The sequence below is a fragment of the Necator americanus genome, chromosome IV (assembly GCF_031761385.1).
Source record: "Necator americanus strain Aroian chromosome IV, whole genome shotgun sequence".
NCBI lineage: Eukaryota > Metazoa > Nematoda > Chromadorea > Rhabditida > Ancylostomatidae > Necator > Necator americanus.
Window position 1 is genome coordinate 20,205,134 of NC_087374.1, and position 20,134 is coordinate 20,225,267.

A 20,134-nucleotide genomic window follows, 5' to 3' on the forward strand; every position below is an offset into this window, starting at 1 on the left:
ATTAACTGCTCACCAACTCTCATTTCACCTCATTGATCTACCTATGAATCAATAGCCTCTAATTCATTAGCGGACCTCTATCTGCTTTATATCTTCTTATTGTTATTGTGTTTCGGCACTTACGAAAAAAAAGCAGACATTCATTCCAATCAAGTTGTGAATGCCTTAAAATAGTGGTTGACCGTAAGTGACATAATAAATAAAATTGCTATACTAAAAGGAATATTTTCAGTCGCAGTCGCCAATTCCAAAAACTGAACTTTTGCAAGAATGAAACATCGGAAGGCATAGATTTCTGTTTCCTTAGTTCGCCAATATCGTAAATCCCAAGGAGTTTTTTAAGTCCCAGTAAACCAGCAAGTATCTGCGGAAAATTAGGAGTTTGGGCGACATAGGTGAGATTGAAATATTCGCATCAGATTAGATATTCGAATAGTTTAAATGTTGCAAAGATGTGACCTTTTGTAAAACTTACTGTAAGATCACAGATCCTGGTTTTGTATACACCACGTTGATCAGCGACAACAAAATGCAGCTAACACAGGTCGACCAGCTATTTATGTAGATTTAAAGCATCTACTCTCAATTGTTGCTCAGTCGACATTTTGTTTTGCTTGCAGTAGCTTGTAGTTGTGAAAACTCGTCGTTTCCAACTTGTTGAATCACGCAGCAAAATTAAAAGAGTTGCAAAGACTATACATTCATTGAGTTGTTTTGTTGCTCAGATTCGGTTACTTAGATACTTACTTAGATGGCCCGTCTTCACTGGACGTGCGGGCCCCTGCATCTCTTCCACTCGTTTCGTTCCCTCGCCATTGTCATCCAAGATGTTCTCAAGCTTCGTGAGTGACGTTGACGAGGTCCTTGAGCCGTATCCAGCTGAGCTCTCAGCTGGTCCATCCGTGTAGCGAACACGTCACCCCATCTCGTTGGCGGTCTCCCTCGGGGGCGTTTAGCGTCCCTTGGGATCCACTCTAGCGTTCTTTTAGTCCATCTATCGTCGATTCTTTTCATGATGTGACCGGCCCATCTATGTTTTGTTTTCGATACATATTCCGCTGGGTCGCGAAGACGGGACATTCCTCTTAAGTCGGAGCTACGAAAACCGGCTAGGTGTTGTGTGCGCCGGTTAAACTTCAGGAGACATCTCTCAAGGGCTCTGTGGGTAGTAAATAGCTTCCTAGACGTGGCCGCGGTGTCTGCCCACGTCTCCGCTGCGTAACAGAGCGCTGGAAGGACTGTCGAGTCGAACAGATGGGCACGAAGATCTTGGTCTCCGTCAGTTGATCCGTAGCTTCTCTGACGGCTGCGAATGCTGCCCGTGCTGCTCTCATTCTTCTATTTAGTTCTTCCGTCGCTCCTTCTGCACTTGGTCTCCTGCAGAGCAATCACGTGAATTTTGATACGCTCTGCAGCTCCGAGAAGGGCATGCAGGTCAGCGTCTCTGGAAACTGTTCTCGCGTTGTAAGTACACAGTCTGAGACAGCCTCCATGGCGAGTCGTGCGTGTGTCGCCTTGGTCCAGAATCAATGATGTCCTGAGCTACCTGAGATTTGATCGCTATACCGTGCGACGTCTGAGACGGCAGGACCCAGTGTGCAGGGTACTGAGGCAGTGAATATGCTGGAGTGGCAAGAAGACTTCCCCAAACTAAGCAGCCATGCCACGGCGAGCTTAGCTTTCACCACAGGTCATCGCCCAACCTATATGGATCAGGGAACCACCTTGCGACATTTTGCCAAGACGGTGGTGAATCTTAGCAGTGGTTTACTCTTAGCTAGGCTTCCGATTCCGAAAAGTCGGAATGTCGGATGTGTCGAACTCCTTCTCAGCTTGGGAGACCCTGCCGGAGGACGAACCTCCGCTGTGCATCGCAGTTTGACGCAAAATGTCACCTCCACGCCACTATGAGGCGGTAAACCGTTGTGGAGGGGTTCGGTTACAGTGTGATATTTTTAGAATCTTAAAGTCAGTTTCATAACGACCTTAGAACAGGGTTTTTTATAAGGACCGGACAGCCCGTAGATCAAAACCCACACAGATCTCTTAATATGGGCTTGTTCGTTTGTGGTCGCAGTGCACTCATCCTTTCTGTTCATTTTTGGACTTTTGGCAGTTATCCAAAATGGCTCTAACGTTCTGTGTGCTATCATCTCAGACTCGAAGGATAGTCCTAATCTCAACCTCTCTTTAGGAGTTTTCATGACATTGCATACTCTTCAGTATTCTACAGTGTGGTCCGAGTGGGGTAGAGAGCTTAGGATTTGCGAACCAATCTAGATGCTTCTTTAATACCTGTTAATAGAGATAAATACCAATCATGTCTACAGCTCGAACAAATCAATAAACAAGGGTGCAAATACTGCTTGGAAGATACTGAATATCGCTGCGGTTTGTCGCATGTTGATGGGATAGAATGGGAGGCCATGGCGTACATCAGTGGGAGGGGTGCCCTAGTGTGACCTGCTGTGATTGTGAGGATTGTTGAACACAACCATTGTGTTGGAGTAGTGTACGTCCTAACAGCACAGGTACCAAATAGCTCAACACAAGAAACATCGCAACCTACGACCGACCACGAACAGACCACAAACACAACGAGAGAGCAACTCACAAATTCCTGTAATCCTTCTCAGATGGTTATTAACTACCTGTGGATGATTACGGCTTACGTTTTTGAGGCACCAGGGGAAATACCAACGTCAAAGTTCGGAAAAAACGCAACGCAGAGCAGCTTATTTGCAGCATCTTTATATTCATCTGTGAACATTCAGCGTTGTGACCTTCGTTTAGAATGACGATGAAGAAGAGCAGTTCTTTGATATTTAGTGGAATAGAACAACGTATCGATAGACCAATTAGTTCACGAACGTTACAACGCTCAATGTCAAAAGTACATGATGAATACAAGGTATCTAAACGGGAAAAAAACGAAGAAAAAAGTCCTTAAGATTAGTAATATAAGTCTACAGTCTGGAACCTCGTCGCAGAAGCGAGTGTTTACATCCAGTGATGAAAAAACAGATTTTGACAAGTTACGATCCTAGTGAACATGGAAAACAACGAGCGAAAACGTAGAATTCGACGTTGACATAGTTAAGTTGTGCGCGAGTATACGCTTTGGGTCCGTACGAGCCATATACCCTCACTGTTATATAACAAAAGCTTCCCTTACGTCGCAAGAAGGTGCTGTCGTCTGGAGCCAGAGTGCCATGCCAGAGTCCTGCCAGAGTCCATGCCCCGAGGGGTCGAATACCCGAGGGAATCTTTGGTAACAAACATCCGTCTCGTAACATTGAACTGCCGGTAGCTATCAAGTGAATCTCGACATCCCGCTCTGTCCTAACTTCTGCGACATCTGCATGCTGTTTACTGTTTTCTGCATTGCAGGAAACACGCATCCTATAGTCCGATCATCACATTATTCAACATTACAGATCTGATTGATCAAGGATCGTCCTATCATCACTACTCACCATTACACCATTATACCATCTACAAATGTGATGCTGCTGAAAGGAAAGTAGGAGGCTGCGCAATTCCTGGTGGTGGTACTACAACAACCTGGTGGAAGGATATGGATCAACCTCGTCAAGATACCCCTGTGTACGATTGCTAGATCGCAGGAGCTCAAACTCTAGATCGTAAATCCTCATGTATCTGCGGAAACCTGAGTACTATGACAAGGATGCATTTTATGGTGAACTCAATACGTTGGCAGGCGGTTATTGTCGAGATTGATGAGAATGCAAAAATGGGACTTGAAAGACTTTACGATGTGCTTGGAAAATCTACCCACGAAAGTAACAGCTCAGTCAACGGAAGTGGTCTGATAGACCTTTGCTAGCAGACGAGCTTCACTACATCCTTTTTTAAGAGGAATCATCGATCCCAACAACATACGTGGCAGGGAGAACCCCTTTCACGCAAGAAGATCAGCGGAAGCGAGAAATTTCGACTCTTAGGCCTCAATCTTCAATTTTTTTACTGTTTTTGTCGGTAGTCGATCAAATTTTGACAAAAAAATCCTCTTGTCAGATGTCTGAAAATCTAGAGCTGTCTGGGATGCAGCATTAGATTCGCACCACCGCCCACTTCTTCTCAGGTTAATGGCATGGTTCCAAAAAAGGAGTTAAATATCAACCGAAGCTTGACTTGGTAGGTGTGAAAGACGATGAATGCAGAAGAATGTTCCGCCAAAACGTTCCCGGTTTTAACATCGAGGAAGAAGTTCAACTTTGCATCTGCGGAGACAAAATCCACGTACAATTCTGTGTGTGTAGCCCGCACTGTTGGTACCTTCAGGCCAGGAAGAGCGCCTGAGAAGGAGGTTGCGTCGTTGGCTGAAACGTGATCGTGAGAACGAATGGAGGTCGAATAGTGGAGGAATATAAAGAGGCGGAGGAGTGCAAAAACTCGAGAAAAGCATGTGCTCCGCTAAGGCAGTATAGCGGCAAAATGAAGAGATGTGTGCCTTTCCTAAACATTGCTAAGGAAGTCGCTGTAGAAGAGGCAACCGTGCTCATCTATCTGAAATCTTTAACACCTTGCTAAACTGGCCAGTATCTTCAGCCCCTGAACTCGTGAACGCTCAAAGAGCGCCATATACTGCGGTCAGCGAACCCCCCCCCCCCCCAAGAATGGAAAATCTGGCGGAAACGATGGAATTAGAGTAGAGATACTGCAATCTCATTCTCCTTTTGAGACTCGTGAGATGACAAGGATCATCCGTCCAATATAGGTAACCGAAAGGATATCTGACTCGTGGAGACATGCTATCATAATCCCTCTCCAAAAGAAGCCATCCATCCAGAAATCCAGGACTTAACAGTGGAATATCACTGTTATGTGTAATGTACAAGGTTTTAAGGCTGATGATCCTGGGCCGCGTAGTCAAGCATCGCGAAGAAACCAACCGCGACAAGCAGGCTAGCTTTACCAGATGTTTATTGTGAGGAGACTGATTGAAGTGCGGCAGCGTTAAGCCTAAACAGTCAGCTTTCTGGATATCAGAGCCGCTTCCGAATCTCCTTACTGAAGCTGTCTTCTCAAAGCGCAACGATGGAATTCCAAGAAAGTTCGTACGCCTTATAAACAACATTGATAAAAGAACAGCTGTTGAGTTTTGAACACCAGCTAGATGTACTCCAATGTTCGAAATGGAAACTGGAGTGAAACAAGGGGTCATGGCGGGACCCTTTCTGTTCAACTTTGCTGTCGATGACATAATGCGAAAAACAGTCGATCGGTGTCACGACGATGTTGTTTTAGCACCGTCTGTAGGTCCCCCCGGGGGTTGTTGAGTATGCTGACGATGTAGTAATGTTCGCTTCAAGCAGCGCGAAGTTACAACATGTTGTTAACCTAGTATTGAAATTAGCTGCAGTTCACCTACTGCGACTCCGCCCTGAATAAATGCAAGCAAATGTGGGTTTCCACGAGACCTTCAACGGAAATCAGGGTGGATAGACGCCTATCGAACTCACTATCGGATGAATTATGTCATTTGGACTGCATTGCTGAACAATAATGCAGCTGCGAGAGAGATATAGTGAGCAAAAATGCGTTAAAGCCTAATCGGCAATCAAATCATTGACCGAGTGTCTGTGGTCAACGAAGTCAAGCTGTGAGTCTGCCTGCTTGTTATCCATCCTCTCATGATGCACGGATCGGAGGCTTATTCAGCGTCGTCGACGGTGATGGAGATGCCTGACTGTATGGAGAGAAAGTTGTTTAGACGACTATTAGGCTACGTGGTGGGTGGGGATGGTGTGCACGAAACACTTTACTAGGAAGTAGATATTTCGTATTATTACCGGCAGATGACGCGAGGAGAACATCAACGTCTTGCCCGCCCTTCTGAAATAGTCACAGAAGTCCGTCTTCCCTTCTTTGGACACGTTATGAGGAGATCGCCTGATCGTCTTGTACAAGTTGTCCTGAGAATGCTTCCAGACCCAAATTGGAAAAGGCGTCCTGGTCGTAGAAAAAAGTTCTAGACGGATGTGGCAATGGGAGATCTGAGGACATTTGGCGTTTTCAGGCGGTTCAGTCGAGACGTGGATCCTATGAAAAAGCCGATTATGAAATAGCGATAGATGGATGGATTCTATCCGGGTTGTAGCTGAAGATCGAACAGGATCGGCTAGGATATACTTCAGGACTGCCCACGGCGAATAGCTGTAATACCCGCCCGCCGATTAGGTTAGGTAGGTAGGTCAAGGTTGTGCAAAACAATACCTTTCGTTCTATGTTTCGAAGGCCCACCCAAACCTCAATTTTCTATCAACTTCTTGTAGTAGTTTAAGAATGGTAATCGATGAAACAACTAATGACTAATGAACAAACACCACAATATAATCCCAATTCATGTATTTTATTAACCTCTGTGAAACACGTTGGAAAAGTTTAAATTCGTAAAATTGTTTGGGTATTTCAATCTTTGGAATTCTAGTGTTTTTTTTCGACTACTACGGCTGAAAAGAGCATTGTATAAAAAATATATGGTACAGATACACTTTACTCTCTGCTTTAACAACATTCGGCGATGGAACAACTGTAGGAGAAGAGATGAGACATGTAAGAAGTATGTTCCGATGTGGCGAGTGTGGATGACGATGGAAGGAAATCAATAGCGATGTGAGATCGACCAAGCACCGATTGTTCTGCAATGTAGGATAATTTTCTATGAATATCGAATACCGATAAGTTTTATTAATAAATTTTAGGGAAAAAGTAGGCAGTTCCTCAGAAGTGACCATGGACCACAAAAAGGGAATTTCCAACATCAAAACCCAGTGAAATTGTGTAGTGTTTTTGATGTTCGATACGTTCTTATGCACGTGCAAATATTTTGTTTATTGTTCTTATATTTCCTCATTTCAGTTTGTTTCTATGAGAATAGAAAACATTATGAAAAATTAAACTAATTCCCGATGGATACGTTTTTCGTTTAATCTGAGATGTGAACCGACATTGGACAGCCATGACATTCACAAGCAGACACAAGTATAACAGGTATCATAGGTATCAAAAAGTAAGACAACATTACCTGAGCGTCTATTTACTTGCCAAATCGAATGAGTGGCGAAGCTTCAGGAGATCGACCGAACCTTAAAAAAATATATCAAGCAACAGCAAAACGGTGCTTCCATCACACTTCGGTATTGTTTTTTCCTACCGAGTTTCTTTTTCAATTCTTACTCTCACGTTTGTTATATTCAGCACAGCATCAGCGATAACAACACACGAATACAATATCCACAAGTGCATGCATAGCATACGCAAAGGTTGGAAATCTCTTATCCGTCGTTGGGAGAAGTGAACAGACGAGAATTGGTTCTCCACCAAAGCGAATGTGCCCAACGGGGATTACTGTCATTGGATATCCAGTTGTTTGTAGATCACCATTCTCTCGGGACTACTACCGCAGTGCTTGTGCATTTTCTCACTCATCGCGATCTCATGGTGCGCTTCTCTTCTTACCATGCTTCCCATGGTCGGCCATTACATAAGAAACCGTCCTCATCATCATCTTTCGAGTGTGATCGGAAACATATGAAAGACTAGAACTACGATACCATGTTTGAGCTGTGGGTCTTTCAGGTAACATCATTTAAGAACACCATGTTCCTGTTTAATCTAAGGCCTGACACAACACATACTGGTGTATTGTGCTTAACCAAGCGTTATGTATAGCGATGTCAGCTATGTATAATATTGTCTTAGTTGTGTACGTAGTATTTAATCATAGTTTGTGGTAATAATCTATTTCTATCATCAGCGGTTGTGTTACTATGTTTAGTCATCTTGTCTTGTACTATCGTTGTGAGATGAGTTCCATTAATCCATTATATGAACGACGCAGGAAAGGGATGTGGGCTACGGGGTTAGCCTTGAGGTTTGGGTCGCTCAAGACGGAGCCATGTTCACTGACCGCGCTCCTATACGAGAAGGGGATATGTCCCCGCTATCAAAGCACAGTATCTTCTTTATCAGTGCCCTCGTGCTCCAACCATGACCACTGCTGTAAGATAGAGTTAGCGCTACGTCTTCAAGAGAATGATCCCTTCACGCCTTCAAATGGGAAGGAAAATGTTAACTAGCGAACGGATGTTCGTGCTGCAGCATGATCTCCAGCGGTTCCGATCCATCTCAAATTTGTCTGTATATATATATATATATATATATATATATATAATGAATAAAGTAATCGTGGGTTGGCCAGTGTGATTTACAGGTACAAAAATGATTCGATGCATCGAAAAGTTAGAATTGTAGGCGAATTTATTGTTAAATGTATATATTAAAAGGACATATCATTTAACATGTCCATATCAACTTTAACAGTGTGCTCACCTAAGAAGTGGCACAGCTTCCACAGATCGTCCAAATCTAACGAGTGGAGCAGAAACGGAACGACCAAATCTGAATTGAACAGAAATTGAGGAATGCGGTCATCTGTAAATGTGGTTGCTCGTGAGGATCTCGGATATATAGAAGTAGATTTGAATCGCATGTAACCTAAGCATTCCTATTTTGGAAATAAGAGCTAGTACAACAACGGATTGTGATCTAACTACTCATAATTCCAAAGTTTTTATCCTATAACTGTTTTTCATTCTATAAATACGTTTCAAAACAATCACAGGATGTGAACTTTGAAGATATGAGAAGTTGAACCGTTAACCGGAATAAGAAATTAAAAACAGTTTGCTTGTTTCCTCCAAAAATACTATTGGGCTTATTTGTACATCCATTTGATATAGATGCAGTAGTAACTGTTGGATATTCATGACATATTCCAAATAGAAAAAAAGGAAAAACAAACCCCGTAAAATTTCAGAAATTCGTTCCTGAAAAATGTAACAACACTACGTTAACATGGAAACAATTCCAGCAATACGACTTTACTTCTAGCTAGACTTGTTATTGATAACATAACTAATTAACATATTTTTGATACAACACATAGGAAGCAACAGTTAGATAATCTAAGTAACTCTCAAAACCTCACCTAATGAGCGGAGCTGCTGGAGATCGTTTACCGAAACGAATGAGAGGTTGGGCTTCCGAATCTCTACCAAATCTGGAGGGAAGGGAAAATTAAGAGGACTGTTCAGTAATTTTATCAATTTTATTTAATCAAAAATCTATTTACAGAGCAAAAGCCGCAAGATTTTGAAACTTTGTTGTCCACATCTTGTTAGCAGCTGTTTGTTGTGTTAAAAAAAAGGATAAAGGATAAAATCACTGGCATATCAATCCACTTGGGATGCGCCAACGCGTTTTACTGGAATTCGTAATCGTTCAGGTTTTGGAATGCGTGTTGACCTATACAATGACTGGCGGGGGCCAGCCGATGTTCAAGTTAGTGTTTTCATCCTCCCAGACAAGTCTGGTACCAATTTATCGACCCCGGAGGGATGAAAGGCTTGGTTTGCACTGGGGCGGTTTCGAACCCTCGACCTTGTGGCTACAACGGACCTCTAACCGACTGACCCGCCGCCGCTTTTGTTGTGTTAGTTGTTTGCATTTATATAATAAATGCTAAGTAAGAAGTAGCTTACCGAATAAGTGGAGCGCTGTCCGGGGAGCGTTTTCCAAAACGGATCAATGGTTGTGCTTCAGGCGCACGACCAAATCTGCAACGGAAACGTATTCTGTGCAATTTCGAACGTATCACGAGTACGACGTAGTGGGATAGTGCATGATCATCAGTAATTTCACGCAAATAATGATGCTTATACCAAACAGAATTACAGATTTTCCGATATTCAAATCCAAAAAATTTGTAGAAAACCCATTGCAGTTGAGACTTGAACGAACCAACCAAAATTTGAAAAAGAAAGAAGCGTATGAGACCTCTCGCGGTCATCAAATCTAACTCAACACACCACGGAAGCAGAACTTTGTTCAAAAAACAGGGAAAGGCTCATCCATGAAATCGAAAAAAGCTATGAAATTATGACATTCTGTTTGCACCACCTTAATCACTCTGATGTATCATAACCGATGAAAACCTACCTGATTAGCGGTGCTCCTTGTGAATCTCGTTTGCCGAATCGGATCAATGGACCCGCATTTTCCTGTAAAGCGATAAGTATATGTTTGTGAAGATTATTCAAAATATTTCTACAATATGAAAACTGTTAGTCAGTTAACGTCCATATCGACAAAGACAAGCTTTCAATTAGACAGATAGATTTTTCGCTATTACTGTGAATTCTTTTATAAGACCTACAAATGAATTCCCAATAATACCGATAAACAATCCGATAAAGAACCCTCGGAAAAAAACGAAAACCCAAAATAGTAAAACAATTGGACACAAATTCTAGTAATCATGCTATGCAATGCTAATGCTAATGTCCCTGTGTGTGTGTTTGTCGTGTGTTGGAAAACACCTCATAAAGATGCAAAAACTACCTCCGTTGAGAACCGAACCAGCACCACGCGCCTGATTTTTCCACTGAGCCACTCTCAACAACCTCGCTAGCGTATATGAAACACTTGAGGAACGGTTACTTTTAACCATGTTTTAAGATGAGGATATTAACCTTTATGGGCATGTTCAACTCCAATTCTACAAAACATTAAAAGTCCTTTGATTAAATAGATGGATAGAGAGTTCTGTTTAGTACATCCAAAAATCACAAAAGTATCGCAATTTCTTTCTGAATATTTTTCCAACTGAAGCTGATTAAAGTTAAAACATCTTTTTTTGCAGAATTCAGAACTCAAAAACTAGGTAATTTCAATTTATGACTCTTTTCTAACAAATATCTTTGATGACGAAGCTTTTCCGCAAGTCTTTCCTATGTAACATGCTATGTAAAAACGACAATTACGTTTTTGGTCTTGTTGTAGAGAAGGCATGTCATGATGATTAAGAGTGAACGGTTAAAGATGAAAAAATAAAACTGAGTGTGAAAGTTTGTTGCCCTCGCATTAGGTTGAGTTTTCGCCTTCTTTCTTTTTTGAATGTTCTCTTTTTTCAGCATTTGCACAAAGAGTACTTTTCCCTGTTTAGTAATTTTTTTCTATGGATTATGATTGCTACTTCGTTCTCTGTGTTTGCACTTTTTATTACGATTAACAAAGTGTTCACTGTTCCAGTTTTCATGTTGTTGTCATGTTTCATGTTGTGAGAAGAAAACTTCTTGTACTGAAGCTACAATGAACTTTCGTTTTTAATTCTTTTTTTTATGATGTTTAAGGTATGATTCCGAACATGTCTTGACCACGAAAGGGTGAGATGGGGTAGAAACGGATAAAAGGCGATTTTCACGATGCTGAAGTGATGCGCCAGCACCAGAAGGCAGAACGATATGGTGAGACGAGTCGTATAACGTCAGAGTAAGTACTAAGAGGGGTGGGACAGATTCTTGAGCGTCAGATAGATGTAACAAGACACAAGGATGTGATGAGACGGGTTTCATTCCATCTTTCTGCTTTCTGGCTTCTCAGATTGGTGCGTCTGCACCAGGAAGCAATAGATATGACACACTTCTCACAACTATCTCTTGTCCACATTCGCTGGAAGGTAATGAGATGCCTGGAAATGACACAGGTTGCCTGAGGAGAGAATTATCGAAATGTACTGTGTATATTCAATTCTCTGTACAATTTCTTTACAATCAATCCTTACCAGAAGATTTTTTCATAATTTGTACACGCATGCAGACATTCGCTTCACTAGGAGCAAGCTATTTACGTGATCTGACGTGAGATCTTTATCTTTATCAGTATGATGGTGACTTTCACGACATTTAGCACTATCACACCATGCTATTTTAATTGTTAAGAAAGAAGACGAGAAAGGCTTCCATGTTATAGCGGTATAAAAGCAAGAAATGTTATGCTATATAATAACGGGGTTAGGCTATCTTGTTTGTATGTGTGTGTGCAGTGATATTTCCAGAGAGCGGAGAGGCGGGTCATATGGCGTCCAGTTGGTGCACCGGCGCCAGAGAGCGCTGGAACTGCACGAATTGAATTGAAATTGAATTGAAAACTGAAAATTGAAAACTGGAATCAGTTGAATTATTGGTTCAGCAATACCGAACAATAGCCCCTAGTAGATTTGTAAAAAAAAAAGACCGTACTGTACCGAAGGAATATAGATGTAAAATTAAGTTTGAGTATCCTCAAAGTGAAGTAGTAGTCTTTCCACGAAGAAAACTACTAAATTTTTTTTTATCTATGCTTGAACTGCTCTTAAATCTACAGAATACAGAATTGCCACTAATTTTAGTTTTGTTATTGATTAACGAATGCGAAAGAAGCAAGAATCTAACGTCTACCTTCAGCCGGACCGACCTTCAGACTGGAAAACAGATAAGCGGGAAACTATAATGAGAACACAGAGTTGGAAATATGATAGCAGAACACAAAGTTGGAAATAAGATAACTCTACCTAAAGTTTTTTAAGATTTTTATTTTGATTCAACAGACGCTCATCTCTTCTTCTTCAGTTGCATCTCAGCGCCTTCCCATCACTTTTGTTCGACAATAACATTTGTCTCCACTCAAAGTAATTCCACGGATTTCCCTCACTAGAGGGAGCACAGTCGGTTAGTCGCGAGGCTGCGTGGCGCGTCCCGGGTGGCGGATAGGGGGCTAATCGTAGACCAAAAGCGACTTTGTGCTTGCCCAGAGACGCGGGTGGATTCAAAGGATGGACTCCCTGTTTCTCCTGAGCAGGATTGACTGATGACATCCTTGTATACCTCCCGTCGGTCCCGCCAAAAGCCTGGAATCAATTGACTGGGAGGAGCAAGAAGGACGAGTTTGGAGTCGTCTGCAACAAATAAGCTCTGCCTGTCCCCTCCGAGAGAACGCAAAGTTCCACAAAAAAAAACTTATGGGATTACAGGCTTGCAAACTGCCCATGGGTCTTAAAATTTTACGCATGTAACAGTGATGGAAAGGAATCTCCTGATTTCAAAGGAAAGCCTTGTACGGTAGCGCCAGGAAAGACGGGGTTGCAGGAGCAATATAGGCTACCGAAACGGAAAAGGACTAGGATGACGATCTGTATTTATGACGCACGCACGCTTGCATCGGAAGCGGCTATCGAAGATCAGATGATGCAAGCCAGGAAGATTAAGTACGACATCATCGGACTGGCCGGTATGAGACGATGCCTCCCTCTCAACGCCGTATATGAAACTGGAGAAGAACTGTTACTATGAAAATGCGACAGTAGAGATGTTGGTGGAGTTAGCGTCCTCGTCAACACGAGTATGGCAAAGAACATTCGAACGACCGTTTAGAAGAGTTAATGACCCGAATCAGATGTCTGCGTATGAGATGTTGTACAACCCCAGCCTCGACTATCTTCATCGCTTATGCTTCAACTCTGAAGAATAGCCATCCGAGCAAGCAGAGTTTCGCAAATTATTTTGCACAATTGACCACATTCACATTGTTTGAAAACTTATCATCATATATAATAACGCGAATGAGCTTCGAAGCAGTCGAGGTATCACGAGAGTACAAGATGTTGTTCTGTCTTCGATAAAGTTAGAACTGAATTGGTCGTGGAAGCGTACTCAGTAGATAAAGGTACTTCAAGAGTTGTACAGCAACTTCACGACTGGAATTTCGCCATTCTGCATGAATATCATCATCAACGTGAAGGTTTCCGACAGGGTGATACAATCTCACCTAAAATATTCACGGCCACTCTCGAGAACGCAATGCGAAAACTAGAATAGGACGACAATGAACGATAATGAAGGTGCATAGTCCGCAGCTACACTATTTGCGCTTTGCTGACCATAATGTTCTGATGACACCTAGCCTCAGTCAATTGGCTGACCGAATTCCACAAATTATGTGAATGCATCGCTCTCCAGCTGAATCTGGAAAAGACGATGTTCATATGTAACGGATAGGTCTTGGATGCCCCACTAACGCTCAACGTACCGAACATATCCGAATGCACCAGCTACGTTTATCTGGGTCGGGAATTGAACATGATGAATGACCTAAGCCCCGAGCTGGGCAGGAGGGGACTTGGGGAGAGCATAAAAGAATTGAGGATGCAGTGAAGAAGACCAAGAACACCCGGCTCCGAACTCACCTCTTCAACACAACCCTACTTCCTGCTTTGATCTGTGCTTCGCAAACCTGGGCAGCAGGAAGAAGGAAGGCAGGAAGAAAACGCGGCGAGCGTCATTGGACACGCAATTGAGAGGAAGAGTGATGTTAGGAGTATCCCACTTCACGCAAGTGAGGGACAATACTCGAAGTTCCCACCTATGCCAACAATTGAAAATTAGAGACGCCGTCGCGTTTGCCAAGAAAAGCAAAATAGGGTGGGTCGGCCACGTGATGCGCTTTAACGACAACCATTGGACCAGAGCCGTGAGCGACTGGGCTCCGCACGATATTAAGCGCACTACAGGAAGACCGATGGTCAGATTTCTTCACAAAGTCCTTCAAAGAAAATTATGATGCTCGTTCGTGTTCCACGCGAAAAGAGGAGCCACTAGGTGACTCTGGCGCGCAGTCGGGACAAATGAATGAATTACTGGCGCTCGCTCGACCAGTTCGAAGAACAATGGGAGTCAACGTGATCAAGGCAGTCTAAGTAATTCGATGGAACTTTGAAACAAGGTAACAAGGAACACCCAATACTTACAATTATTTGAGCAAAACACGACTCAGCAATGGTAACAGTCAACAGCCACTTTGTGTAATATGAACAGCCACTACCCCCTCCTGCCACTATATGTGTGGATAGCAACGGCGAAATCTTCGCCAATTTGCCCATGTTTGACTGTCTTTGGATCTCGGCATGTTAAAACGTAGTTTTAATTGATTTTCTTGAGCTGTAGCCAAGATTGGTATTCTTGTCTTTATTAAATAACGGCTAACGTTTCGGCGTTATCGACTTCGTCAGAGCCTGGAAAATTCAAAGCCATTAGTGAGTGCCATCATCAGTGCCATAGCTTTGAATTTTCCAGGCTCTGACAAAGGCGATAACGCCGAAACGTTAGCCGTTGTTTAATAAAGACGATCAACAGCAATCTTGGCTACAGCTCAAGAAAACCAATCAAAACTTCGCCAATTTTTTTTAACCCAAATTTTTCTTCAAATTTCCTCGAATTTTCAAATTAGTAAAAAAAATAATGTTACCCACATCAAACGAACGTTCCTCCCGGGGCAGATGAATCGGAGCGGCTCGCTTTTCGACATGGTCTGGAAAGAAGTGCTATAGGTAGTGTATCAGATACGTACTACGTTTTCTAACTTTGAAATCGTTCTCAAGAAGACACGGCAAAAACACATAGTGCATATTCTACAGCACTACTAGTACATATATCAGCTGCACTGCTATTCCTACCGTTTCCGAAAAACCACAGGCCAAGCGCACGCCTTCCGTTTAAAACTGAAAAGACAAAGGCAAGTCAATGCCAAGCGCGGGATACACAGCGAAACATGTAATAATGAGAAATTTCACTCGGATGAGGATTTTGTTCAGGACATCATTTGAGGATATAAACTAGTAGTAGGCGAGTAAACTGCAGATCATGTAGGTTTTGTGTAGGTTGTGGTGTTTGTGTATTTGTGGAAACAATATTAACATCCAGAAGTAGAAAATACACCTAAAAAACAAAATTAGCACAATCTGCTTGAGAAGTTATTTATCGTTTCACTTAGTTCCTCACCTGGTGAATTAATGCAACAACTATGCATCTATAATCTATACATTCTTTCCTGTTTATTCATCAATTCATTAATTCGTTCTTTCATTCATTTGTTCGTCCATCCAACTATTGATTCTTGCATTCGTTCATTTCTTATGTAGTTCGTTCATTAAAGGCATCACCCCACGAATCTGAAGTGGTACGGATTTCAAGTGGAGTGTTCGTGTACGGGATCGTAGATTAAGGAGAGGGGTGATTCCGTCCATTTCTTCCTGATTGCCGTGAAAAAACAGCCCAGAAGATGCGGCTCCGAGCGTTTCGGAGCGCACAGGAGTTGGATTGGAGCGCCAGCCTTGTGCACGCGCCGCATGGGGCACTTTTTACGGCAATTAGGAAGAAATGGACGGAACCACCCCCTTCTCCATAATCTACGATCCTATATACGAATACTTCTCCTGAAATCCGTACCACCTCAGATTTGTGGGGTGATGCCTTTGGCTCGTTTAGTCAGTCACATATTCATTAGTTTAAGTGTCCCTTTACTCAAAAAACTTTAATTTCCTTCACATAATTGCTAATTGTCGCTCAAGAAATTTTCACTTTATTCTTTTTCTAATTCCAATTTAATTTTTGACTTCCACTGACTGTACTGCATCGTGCATTAATTTACTCAGTCACTCGTTCGCTAATCACAAATTCTCTTTTTTTTTCAAAAAGTATTTATATATTTAATATTTTTCACCCATTCGTTCTCTATCGTTACTTGTTTTTTTTTTTCGTTCATTCAAATAAGTTCGCTCATGTTGCTTCATCGAATTTTCATTGACAAATTTTTTCACTCATTTAATCATTGATCCTTCCATACATTTTTCCCACCATTATGTATTTAATTACTTCCTTGCAATTTTAATAATGGATATTTCTTCATTCACCACTTGTAAATCAATTATCCATTCATCTAGTGCTCTACTACTTTCCTATCCACTTATTTATTTAAAAACTCTTCATTGAGCAGCAGTTTTCCATTCTCTTACGTTATGACGTTCTCTTTGCTTCATCCCGTCGTTGCTGTTTCACTTCCATACTTAACCGTTCGAGTGCAATTAGTATCCGATTGCATTTCTCAAAAGAAGCAGCTCTGAGGTCCATACTCGTCCGTAACCCTTCGTAAAAGGCTGAACTGGATGCGTAGGCGTGCGATCCGCGTGTAGAGTGCACGTAGAAGGGCGATGTTTACTTCGCAACGAAATCTCAATGGTTGGAGGAGACGTCCTCAACGTTAAACATCAAATGAGGTTTTATAAATTTCTCGATTCCAGGAGCCACGAACGCAGCATTTCATCATCCAAAAGTAGCTTCTAGGGCAATTCCCTGATTGGATGTAACCTATGATCAAAGTCAACAACAATTGAACGATTGCAGGATAATAGCCTCCAGTGAAGATCACATCGTAGTTGTTGAAGTAATTAAATCTGCAGTTTCAAGTAGACAGAGATAATCGAATGCAGACGAAATACTATTTCGAGTTTTTGTAACGTTTACAGAAGCGTTCGTACGATGAAGAGCACAATTACGAACACCAGGTGATATTCAACGCTAAACTAGATTGCTCTTAAACGTGTTGCTCAAGTTCTGTAGAAGGCTCCTCCACAATTCTCATATATATGACCCGCAGCCTGCAGGAACAACGTTATCTCCACACTCTCTTAATTCCTTCACCTTCAACCCGAACTTCCATTTTTTCCGTTTCTGTCTCTTAACACCTCTGCTCTCAAGTAAATCATGCACACTAAATGACAAATTTTTACAATTATGCTATATATGAGTAGAAACAATTGCCAGATCACAGTTGTGGATCTGATGAAAGACACAAAGAAACAAAGACATCACTCCACACAAGGACCAGAAGATAACGATTTAATATCTTAGCCTTCCCTTGGATTGTAGCGATTTTAGCAAATTATTCTGCATATTGACTTCAACAATTTTTCATTCGTTACTAAAAGCAAAATTACTTCGCCATGCTTTTAAAGTTTTTCATGGTTCACTGTAGATGGCAACTACGAAAATGAAATAGTTATTCAATGAACAGCCATAAAACTAACCTCAAAGTCTGCACAATTATTGACTAAGTTGACGAATAAAACGCACTAGATTCGCCAATGTTATAAAATAAATCTGCTGGGTTTTATATTTATGTCTATTAGTATCTATGTAGTAGTCAACATTTTCTTGTCGACTTATTCACAAAAGTTATGAGTACGAGCAAAATAATGTCGGCAAGAAAATAGAATTTCCCCTTCAGTCTGAAATACTCTAGTGCATTTAGAGAGCTGAATGCGATTTTAGTTCAATTTCAGTTCGCATTTGGAGCATTTTGTGACACAACCGCAAGCATGAACTTACATCCATCCTCAAGCATCCGAATTTCAGAGGAGTCGAATGCGGCCGCAACACCCACAATCAGCACCAGTACACATGTCCGCAGCATTGGCCGAGTTTGAGGTCTGAAAATGATGCGCATGTAAGGAGTGTGGTTTATCAATTGATAACTACCCAATCAGGATTTGGACAGTCCGAACATTTACTTCTAATCTGTCAAACATACATATTTAAGTCATATATTAGCAAGGAACGAATTCAAGGTGAAGATAAAAACAATCTGAGCTCAGCTGCGGAATTATTATTCTACAAGCACTGGTGAGTGTTTGGTAGATACACGCTTGTATGGTGACGAGTTCTGCGATAAAATTCAGTATATGGACCTGCAGGTGTTCAGGACTGCAAATTAGCCAGCACAACTCGCTCACCCACTAACACATCCGCGCTCTGCTTCTGGATTATACAGCATGGAAAGAAATAAAGTGTAAACAGCTATTTGTGATGATGGAACTGCGCCGAATATATATGTGATCGACACATCTAGAGGCGACCTTGTCGTCGTAGAAGAAACTAATTCAGGGATTCCGGAAATTATATTAGTGGATTTATTGATTTATAGTTTTGGAAGTTATCATTATTAATTATATCATTTATTTGAAAGATTATTATTATATCAGAGAATCGAATCACAATATTATTTTCCCTTTTCAATGCTCCTAAATCCAACCACGAGATAATTAAGTGTGCACATTTTTCTGGGAAGTACTCATAGTCTAGGACCAAGAGGCAAAATCTCTAGCGACAAATTCAGTACAACAAGCTGACTACGTCAACAACTATATCTGACGATAAAATCCATTGACGAATACGAATTCGAATTCATCCACCGAGACCTAGATCGAAGTTAAAAGTCAAATGAATTAATATTTATCTCTCGAACCTAGGAAGAGTTTGTTAAGTATAATAAAAGTACTTGAGTATATCATCATAAATGAGCAGGGCCAAATACCAAAAAGAAATCCATGCTCATGCGATTCATTATTCCTCTTGGGCATTTTCTCCTTAGACGGGATCAGAAAACACTCAGGAATGCCGTCTGAGCAGACATCCATCCACTCTTACTTATCCGTTATGAATATGATGAGACTTTGGGCACACAGGTTTATTTAATAATTAGCGTGCTTCAGTCAATTACCTTAAATTATTTTAGATTTCAGACACTGAGAAAGAACATTTTTTCTTCAATCGGTAGTAAAGGTCAAGGCCTAAAAAAGCTTTCCAGCCCACTTCCCAGTCTTAACTCTAAAATTCGTACAAAAGTTTCTAGTAATTACTAATTGCAGTTGCGGAGCCCACCGCATGTCTATTTTTAGAACCACCGAAATAGGAGGATAATGTAGAAAATACCCTAACAACAGTTTCGTAGAAATATGGCAGATTTAAGTTGAAAGCTCGAAAAATAGTTTGAAAAGACTGAAGAAAAGGAATTCTGCTATGCATTTCAGAACATAATTTTAAATTATGATCAAATGTTACACCTTAATATTATATTAAACATAAACAAAGATCGTAGAAAATTTCCGAAAAGTACTTGAGACACTGTCCAAGATTCTGCACGCATAACGTAATCGAAGAAAGCAGACGCATCACAGAATGAAATCGACAAAACAAAGGGCTCTAATGGCGCTGTGGTGATCCGTCTTAAGTAATCCGTGCTGCTTCATTACTGCGCTCTAACAATCCATAAGAATAGTCGTACTATTCGCGAAATGAGTCTACTTCTGAAATAGTATGTAGACTATTGTATTGTAGAAGACTACGGTCACTACAGTAGGGTAGCAATCCTTTGTGACACTTTTAATCGATTTTCCTTTTGGTAGAAAAAAACATCCTAGACCAACTCAGCGGCAAAAATAAGAGCGAAAACCAAATTTTAATGTAATCTTTATGGAGTCTTCGAAGGGCAGTAACATTGCTGAGCTGTCAACAGCAGCTACAAGTACAGTGCAAACTGGTCTGCTTAATTCGGCCGTAAAACTTTCCTTAAGACTTGACATTAGTTTTCCTGTTACCATTATGATCACTACTTATGG

General features: G+C 41.4%; 3 protein-coding genes across 4 annotated transcripts; 2 read left to right on the forward strand and 1 right to left on the reverse strand.

Annotated features, from left to right (window-relative positions):
• Positions 1-762: 762 nt before the first annotated feature.
• Positions 763-18,510, reverse strand: RB195_002055 (uncharacterized protein; the record flags this gene model as incomplete). Of its 2 annotated transcripts, XM_064199126.1 has the most annotated exons (11): positions 763-1,306; positions 6,517-6,665; positions 7,052-7,059; positions 7,108-7,112; positions 8,359-8,427; positions 9,017-9,088; positions 9,570-9,644; positions 10,027-10,088; positions 15,152-15,210; positions 18,066-18,166; positions 18,470-18,510. In XM_064199126.1, 11 exons carry the CDS (start codon positions 18,508-18,510, stop codon positions 763-765), a joined length of 1,185 nt encoding a protein of 394 aa, XP_064055006.1. The 2 variants fall into 2 exon arrangements, with proteins under 2 accessions (XP_064055006.1, XP_064055009.1); XM_064199125.1 differs by lacking the exons at positions 763-1,306; positions 6,517-6,665; positions 7,052-7,059; positions 18,470-18,510 and having other exon boundaries at positions 7,064-7,112; positions 18,066-18,150.
• On the forward strand, positions 1,621-1,911 carry RB195_002056 (uncharacterized protein; the record flags this gene model as incomplete). The annotated part of the gene is made up of 1 exon (XM_064199127.1): positions 1,621-1,911. The coding sequence occupies one exon, from the start codon at positions 1,621-1,623 to the stop codon at positions 1,909-1,911; it is 291 nt and encodes a 96-aa protein (XP_064055007.1).
• RB195_002057 (uncharacterized protein) lies at positions 3,213-3,619 on the forward strand (the record flags this gene model as incomplete). The annotated part of the gene is made up of 2 exons (XM_064199128.1): positions 3,213-3,271; positions 3,391-3,619. 2 exons carry the CDS (start codon positions 3,213-3,215, stop codon positions 3,617-3,619), a joined length of 288 nt encoding a protein of 95 aa, XP_064055008.1.
• Positions 18,511-20,134: the final 1,624 nt, after the last annotated feature.